General features: G+C 40.8%; 1 protein-coding gene across 6 annotated transcripts in view; it reads left to right on the forward strand.

Annotated features, from left to right (window-relative positions):
* WDR35 (WD repeat domain 35) overlaps window positions 1–7890 on the forward strand; it is a 71136-nt gene extending 63246 nt beyond the window's left edge. For all 6 annotated transcript variants that reach the window (XR_011386780.2, XR_011386779.2, XM_002710047.6 and 3 more), the window contains 2 exons: window positions 4118–4358; window positions 4679–7890. Coding sequence is in view for 4 of the 6 variants with exons in the window: in XM_002710047.6 (XP_002710093.3) it covers window positions 4118–4358; window positions 4679–4829 (392 nt within the window). In the remaining 2 variants the exon portion in view is untranslated. The remainder of the gene's footprint in view (window positions 1–4117; window positions 4359–4678) is intronic.
* The last annotated feature ends 1199 nt before the right edge of the window (window positions 7891–9089 follow it).

Below are 9089 nucleotides of genomic sequence, written 5' to 3' on the forward strand. Positions count from 1 at the left end.
CAAGCATATGTTATAAATTATTTTAATATTCGTATACATTTCTAAAGCATTTGAAATTATTTATAAGATTATACTCAGCTAATAATCTCAACTAAAACAAAAAGAGAAAGAAAAAAGGTGGCCGGTGCTGCGGCTCACTAGGCTAATCCTCTGCCTGTGGCGCCGGCACCCTGGGCTGTAGTTCCGGTCAGGGCACCAGATGCTGTCTGGGTTGCTCCTTTTCCAGGCCAGCTCTCTGGTGTGGCCCCAGAGTGCAGTGGAGGATGGCCCAAGTCCTTGGGCCCTGCACCTGCGTGGGAGAGCAGGAGGAAGTACCTGGCTCCTGGCTTCGAATTGGCTCAGCGCCGGCCGGCCGCAACGGCCATTTGGGGGGTGAGCCAACGGAAGGAAGGCCTTTCTCTCTGTCTCTCTCTCTCACTGTCTAACTCTGCCTGTCCAAAAAAAAAAAAAAAAAAAAAAAAAAACAAAAGAAAAAAAGTAAAATAATAATTCAGAAATAATCATTGCTAACATTTGGGCAGACTTCCTGTTAGGCGTTACTCTGTGCCAGGCTTCCTTTTCCCTTCAAGAATATGTCATTATTTTTCTTTACTGGTAAATGTGGAAATATTCATCATTTCTTTTTTTTTTTTTTTTTTTTTGACAGGCAGAGTGGACAGTGAGAGACAAAGAGAAAGGTCTTCCTTTTTCTGTTGGTTCACCCTCCAGTGGCTGCTGCGGCTGGTCTGCTGCGGCCGGCGCACCGCGCTGATCCGAAGCCAGGAGCCAAGTGCTTTTCCTGGTCTCCCATGTGGGTGCAGGGCCCAAGGACTTGGGCCATCCTCTACTGCACTCCCAGGCCACAGCAGAGAGCTGGCCTGGAAGAGGAGCAACCGGGACAGAATCTAGCGCCCCAACCGGGACTAGAACCTGGGGTGCCGGTGCCGCAGGTGGAGGATTAGCCTATTGAGCCACGGCGCCGGCCAATATTCATCATTTTTAATGGCTACCCAATTTCAGTGGTCTTTGTAGGCTGTGATTTATAGTGTACGTGGATTTACATGCAATATCAAGACCTTAATTTCTTCTGGATTAACAACAGTCAGAGATGTTTAGAGTTTTAGAGATGTTAACTCCAAGGGGTTAACCTTGAGAATGAGGTTGTAAACCACAGCACGCGGGCACTGGACTCCTCCTGCTGCAGTGCAAACACTGTCACGATCCACCCCACCTCCTCTGTCACGCTCCGGGTGACGCCCTGAAATCACCATATTGTGGTCCCTGGACAGTGTTAGCTATGATGATGATACAATTAGTATTTTGATACAGTTTCATCTGTCATTCTTTTACTTATGTTTAATGCTTAGGAAGTTTTTTACTTCAAGGTTTTAAAATACTATATTTTTTTATAATTTCTGAGTTATCCTAAAGCCATTTGTTAATAATTTTATTATTTCCTCACAGATTTAAAATTCTGCCTTCACGAAACTGAATTTATATTTTTAATCTCTCCCTAGACTGTTATTTTCTATTCATGTATTTCTGTGCCAGCACTGACCTTGTATTTGCTTTTACATTTTATATCTGGAATTTAAGCTCTACCTCTTACTAGTCTTACTTTTGGAAAAATATTTTGGGTATTTTCCTGTATTTGTTCATACAGATCAGGCTTATACTTTTTTGAGTGGGGAGAGTTTCAATGAAGTCTTATTGAGTTTTGAATTAGAATTGCATTAGTCTATTGATATTGAGACCTCAGTATGTATGCTTATGAATTTTCTCATTCAGAAACATCATTTTAAAATTTTTATTAGTGTAAAGAGAACAGATTTCATATATTTTGGAGGAACAATTTTAAGATGATAGCTGCATTTCCCTCCCTCCCTCTCTCCTTCCTTCGTCCCATTCCTTCCTTTTTTGCTTTAATTTCAGTCCACTCTATAATCACAGGCTTAATGCACCACTAACCATAATATTCAACAAGTAAAAGTAGGAGACCACAGTTCCACAGGAATATAAACAAGAGCTAAAAACAGTCAAATCGCAAGATTCCATTTCATTCCTATACATTTTTGTATTCTATATTAACTGTCATACATCAGAGAAAATGTATGATACTTGTCTTTTTGAGACTGTCTTATTTCACTAAAAATAATGGTTTCTAGTTGTATCTGTTTTGTTGAAAAAGACAAGATTTCATTCTTTTTTATGGCTGAGTAATATTCCTATACTGTATATATACCATATTTTCTTTATCCAATCATCAGTTGATGGACATCTGGCTTGATTTCAAATCTTAGCTATTGTGAGTTGAACTGCAATAAACATGGGGTATAGATAACTCTTTCATATGCTGATTCTATTTCTTGGGGTAAATTCTAAGGAGTGAGATGGCCAGGTCATTTGGTAGATCTATTTTCAGAACAGAAGCATCAGTTTTTAAAAACCATTTGAGTATCTGTTTTTCTCCTAAAGATTTGTAATTTTTTCCTTGTATGTGCAAGCATTTTTTTTATTATTTATTTATTTATTTATTGGCAGGCAGAGTTAGACTGAGAGACAGAGAGCAAGGTCTTCCTTTTCCGTTGGTTCACCCCCCAAATGACCGCTATGGCCGGTGCACTGTGGCCGCCTCACTGCGCCAATCTGAAGCCAGGAGCCAGGTGCCTCCTCCTGGTCTCCCATGGGTGCAGGGCCCAAGCACTTGGGCCATCCTCCACTGCACTCCCGGGCCACAGCAGAAAGCTGGACTGGAAGAGGAGCAACTGGGACTAGAACCTGGTGCCCATATGGGATGCCGGCGCCACAGGTGGAGGACTAACCAAGTGAGCCACTGTGCTGCCCCTCCAAAATATTTTTTTAAAAAGATTTTATTTTCCATGTAGAACAATTTCAAATACAATATGGAGGCCTCTGGGGCTGGTGCCGTGGCATATAGCAGGTTAAGCTTGCACCTGTGGGATTGGTATTCCATATGGGCATTGGTATGAGTCCCTGCTGCTCCACTTCCAATCCAGCTCCCTGCTAATATGCCTGGGAAAGCAGTGGAAGATGGCCTAAGTGCTTGGGCCCCTGCACCCACATGGGAGATCCAGAGGAGGCTCCAGGCTCCTGGCTTTTGCCTAGCCCAGCCATGGCTATTGCTGCCATTTGGGGGAGTGACCAGCAGAAGGAAGATATCTCTTTGTCTCTCCTCCTCTCTTGAAAACAAAAACAAAAACAAGTAACAGTATGGAGGCCATTAAAGTAAGTTTTCTGAACAACTTAGATGCTCATTTTTCCTTTTCCTCAAAGTCTTATTCTTTGAGTTAGACAAATAAAAAGGCAATGATTTGCTCAAAGATATGGAGAGACCACAGGATCTTGTACTGTTTTGCTTTATTTTACAAAATAAATAAATAAATAATGGGATATTATCTTGAGAATTATGAACACTATAGTTTAATGTTAACTTTGGAATGCCACAGAAATTTCTAATTTAAGTCAAAGAAAACATGCTTTTTTTTTTTTTTTTTTAAAGATTTATTTATTTATTTGAAAGGCAGAGTTACAGGGAGGCAGAAGCAGAGGCAGAGAGAAAGAGAAATCTTCCAACTGCTGATGCACTCCCCAGATGGCTGCAATGGCCAGAGCTGCACCCATCTGAAGCCAGGAACCAGGAGCTTCTTCTGGGTCTCCCACACAGGTGCAGGGGCCCAAGGGCTTGGGCCATCTTCTACTGCTTTCTCAGACCATAGCAGAGAGCTGGATAGGAAGTGGAGCAGCCAGGATTTGAACTGGTGCCCATATGGGATGCTGGTGATGCAGGCGGCTTCTTTACCTGCTACGCCACAGCGCCTTACCCAAAAGATGGTGTTTTGACACCAACATTTGTTTTTGTCTGTGTGTACACTTCTAAGTGGGCATAGCCATCTGCACCATTTAAGTGTTTCACAGAACCCAAGGCGTTAACTGGCTGCACAGAACCTTGGTGATCTCAAACGTACTTCTTCCTCCAGCACTCCTGTCTCTAAACATTGTTTTCTTGAAGGTTTGTTAAAGTTTCTGTGGGTTAAACCAAAACACATGAACACAGAGTCCTCCCAGGTTTGCTCCTATCATGACTGTTCACCAAGCCCACGTTGTCTTCTCTTCGCAGCTCTTCACCTGAGGGACTATGAAGACATCATCCCTGCTGTCGAGATCTACTCTCTGCTGGCGCTCTGCGCCTGCGCCAGCAGAGCTTTTGGTACTTGCTCCAAAGCCTTTATTAAACTTGAGTCCTTAGAGACCCTCAGTTCAGAGCAGAAGCAGCAGTATGAAGATCTTGCTCTGGAAATCTTCACCAAACACACTCCGAAAGATAACAGGAAGTCGGAACTGGACAGCCTCCTTGAAGGGTAGGCTACCTCTGAGGAGCAGATGCCCTTCTAGCTCACTGGCAGCTTGGATTCCTGCATGCGTAAAGTCTAACGAAACCGCTAAAACTTGGAGTACTTTGCCCTACCATTTACTCCATTTTATGTAGCCTTTCAAGTGTATCAATACAGTATTTCTTCATTGGGAGAAAAGCTTTTATTTGAAAACTTTCTTTGAAATAGAAGCATTTTATTTGAAGTTTATCTTGAAAATTTTTCATTTGGTTTTTAAGTACATTAAGTAAAGTTAGACTGATTAGATATTTTAAAGTATAATTGATATTTGCCCTTTATTTTTACAGCGGAGAAGGAAAACTACCAACATGCATTGCCACAGGAAGCCCCATTACTGAGTATCAGTTCTGGATGTGCAGCGTATGCAAGCACTGCGTTCTTGCCCAGGAAATACGCAACTACAGCTTCTGTCCCCTGTGCCACAGCTCGGTGGGCTAGAGAAGTGACGACCTGTATACCATTGGGAAAAACATGTAGCATATGTAATATGTAAATATGTATTAAGGTTGATTTCCCTAAGTTCTATATTTTGTAGTTATATTTTTATAGAATATATATAATGAATAAAATGCAGCTACTTATAGAAATACAGCTATGAAATACTCAGGCTGATTTTTATATAAAATATATGGAAATCAATCTTATTTTCTGTCTCTATTATTTTTCTATATATGATCTGATCTGTCTTGTAGTTGGTTATGTGATTCCAAGAAATGCTTTTTCTTATAGTTTCAAGGTTACTAATTCATTAAAACATCTTGGGAGTGGGGGATGGAGGAGGTATGGGAAAGAGGCAGAGTTGAACTCAGGGAGTTGACATCAGCCGTATTAGCAGGAGGTTAAGCTATTGTAGTGTTGAAATGAGCACTGTGTAGCTGAATTCACTTTAAATATTGACTGTCTTCTATATATTTCTTATCAGAAGTGAGGAGATAGCATTGTAAGAACATTTTTATAATTTGCATTGTTTTTAAAGCCTTATTCTTCATCCTTTAAAAAAATCTATCCTTTTATTCTTATTCAAGAGGTAGAATTTGATAGTTACTCTTTCATTCCATTGTGCAGAAAACTGGGCTGTATTTATAAGAACAAGAATCTATACAGAAATATCCATTTTGTAGGTACAATTTCAGTTGAAACATTGTCACCAGGTTGGACCCTTCTTGCTGTAGAAGTGGTTCTTGAAAATATCTGTTTTGATTTATTGTTATTAATGTAAAAGAATTGTGATCAATAATTGATAATTTCTGACTTCTCTTACATAGCTACTAGTGTTCTCTTTTTATTTTTTGTGAACTCACATCCTCTCATTTTGTAGCTGAAGACCAGACTTTAGCACTATTTCATCAAGATTAGTTGCCTGGCATACTTAGTGGAGACAATAAAGAAAGAAAAATATGCAGCATTGCCGCTACAGCCACAGTACTAAGATTAATTTACTCTCTAAATGTAATATGTTTCTGATAGACAGTGAGCTCATGTGCTGATTAAAATGAAATCAGTCTTTGAAGTTCATGTTCATGTTTCTTGCAGGAAATTACTGGCACAGTGGTAGCCTACAAATATGCTCCCAAGCAATCAGTTGCAGAGGTCACAGAACAGACAGGTTTATGAGAATGGTCTAAATGTGTTTTATCGAACCAATTGAAATGCCCAGAGAACTCTGAGAAGGGATGTGGGTGGGTTGACAGTATTGTGCAGCGTGCCGGGTACTGGAAAGAGCACAGAACGTGAGTCCTGGATGAAGTGATGCTCTGTGTCCTACCTCTCACTCGCTTGTGCCAGCCTCCCCCAGCAGAGAGTTATGGAGAGAACCAGAGCTGAGGTTTGAGGCAGGGACTCAATCAGACGGAGTGCGTCTTGAGGGCAGCAGCGCACACTTGCTCTACAGAAGAGGCTCAGGGGCAAGTACACCTGGCCAAGCTGTGGCTTGCCAGTTAGTCTGCTGAGGAGTCATGTGTTTTGCAGGCAAGAATAAGTATGGCTGATGGATGATTGAGTCAAGACCTCAACACACTGAGGGCCTCGTAGGGTCAAGCATACTCAGTGTGTCATGAATATTTTAGTGCCTTTGTTGCCCTTTGTATTTTTCCTGCTTCATGAATATTGGTTATCTCTTGCTCTTTCTAGCTCTTTCTATCTGTGGTCATGCATATATGTTCTATTAACTGATTCTAAAATGTCTCATAAGTTACTTATCTAAATATAACACAATGAATTTCCTGTGTTCCTTTTGTTTTCTCTATAGAATAGAATATTTACCCATATCAAAAAATTATATCCTAACAAAGAGATTGGCTCCAGAGACTCTATCTTTTATTGAACTTAATTACATTTTTCTATAGGACTTTCTATTTTTCTCTGCCTCATCCATGAAAGAGAAATGTCCAGGGCTGTAGAGACGGCTCACCTGGGTGAAGTGTCCAGGGTTGTAGAGGTGGCTCATCTGTGTGAAGTGTCCTGCAGGACATTTTGTTCAGAGCTGTGATGTTTGCTCTTTGGCCTGATGCCTGAATATCTTTTCTTCCTTTTTCCTTTTACTATCCCAGGAATCAGCTGAGATCTCATTAGATTGTCATGCCACTAGCCCTTATTGTGAGCTTTTGATTATACTTCCATTTGTTGAATTCCAGAATCATCTGTTGACCCTCAAGCTTCTTCTAACCTCTTATTACCATAAATTCTGTGATGCCTGAGCCCTATAATTTTTACTTTACCTAATTATTTCAAATAGATCTTGAGTTGCGGTAGAATTGAACTTCTTGTTCAGTTTTGATTCAGAAGCCAAAAGCTCTTAAAAAAAAGTTTATACCTCGTGTACCTGCTTATCGTGTACATGTATGTGTACATGTACATGTATGTGTACATCTTTTCTACTATAAAAATTTATGGCTCTTTGGGATCCATATCTGTGGAAGTTTTAATGAACTGCCATAATGTCTTTTGGACTTCTGTCAAAAATGGTACTAGAGAGAAAACCCATCCCACAGAATGAATTGATCCAATTGGTTTTATTCAACATGAAGGAAACTTCAAGATAACAGACTAACAAACTCCCTGACACAGAGAAGCAAAAATGATCTATGTAAAACAAATAGAGACAAGTTAAATAGACAGAATTAGGTAGTATATTGAAGATAGCATAAAGAAGCAGTTATGTTTTCTCTCTTCATTCAATAAACGTGAAATGGCTCACTTTGAATAATGCTGAGTTGTTCTTTATCATAAAACTTGCCTGGAATTCTGTTATATTTCAGAGTAGTATGGTAGACCAAACTGTTGCAATGATGGAACCAGCTGATAAAGCTGCACACAATGTACCTAACAAGTGACACGCCCTGAGCATTGATGACTTGCTATCATTCACAGATGCTAATTTCCTTACAAATTGTTCTACTACAACACATTTTGAAATGATATTTCTGTATTTCCAGAGCTGAGATCTTAGGTTTTATGAGGTATTAACTGAAAAATATGAAAATAAATCCTGAAGCAAAAATGACTTGTGTTCCTTTATCTATAACTTACGGATTACACGGTGTGTGCTTTGATTTCATGTAAACATTTTCATGGGTGTTGGTTAGGGGAGTATTTGGCTCCAGATGAAAAAGGGGGACAGGGAGCAGGAGGTACAATGGATGTGCAACACCGTTTTGCTACCAAATTGGGGGGAAACCTAGCAACCTTATAAAGGGACTAGTTTGGGGTGAGCATTGTGGCTCATGCTTCAGCCATTACTTGGGACACCACATCCCATATTGGAGTGCTTGGGGTTGAGTCCCGCCTCTGCTTCTGATCCAGCTTCCTGCTAACCAGAACCCTAGGAGGCAGCAGGTGATGACTCAAATACTTGAATCCCTGCCACCCATGTTGGAAACCTGGATTGACGTGCTGGCTCCTGGTTTCAGCCTGGCCCAGAACTGGCTGTTTGCTTTTGGGGAATGAACCAGCAGATGGAAGATTTATGTCTCTCTCTCATTTTTTTTTAAAGATTTATTTATTTATTTCCTTGAAAGAGTTACACAGAGAGAGGAGAGGCAGAGAGAGAGAGAGAGAGGTCCTCCATCTGATGGTTCACTCCCCAGTTGGCTGCAACGGCCAGAGCTGTGCCAGTCCGAAGCCAGGAGCTTCGGGGGCCCAAGGACCTGGGCCATCCTGTACCCTCCCAGGCCACAGCAGAGAGCCAGATCAGAAGTAGAGCAGCCGGGACTAGAACTGGCGCCCATATGGGATGCCGGTGCTTCAGGCCAGGTGTTAACCCACTGCGCCACAGCACCGGCCCTCTCTCTCTCATTTTGACCTTCAAATAAAATTCACTAAATCTTTCTTCTTTTTCTAAAGATGGTAGGCCCATGGCAGATAATTAGGGGTTGCTGTGAATAACTCCTTAGAGGTCAGACAGAGCTCTGCTTTGTGCCTGTCTGTGATAAAGAAAGCAGCATGGACTGAGGGTGCAAAAGGAAAAAAAGGGGGAAAAATTGTCACCAGACTTTTAAGATAAATCAAGAGTGCTGTAGCTCTGCGATCTTAACCAGGTTCTCAAATGGAAATAGCAATATTATGTTGCCCCCTGCTGTCTATTTTTATGATTATTTTCTCAATTCATTTTTTTTAAAGAAACTAACATTTATGGTTTTTGAAGTATAAAAGTAACATGCTCATGGTAGAAAATTTCAAAAATCATGTAAGAGTATAGAG

Source organism: Oryctolagus cuniculus, chromosome 2, assembly GCF_051225735.1.
Source record: "Oryctolagus cuniculus isolate XC-2025 breed Fujian yellow rabbit chromosome 2, ASM5122573v1, whole genome shotgun sequence".
NCBI lineage: Eukaryota > Metazoa > Chordata > Mammalia > Lagomorpha > Leporidae > Oryctolagus > Oryctolagus cuniculus.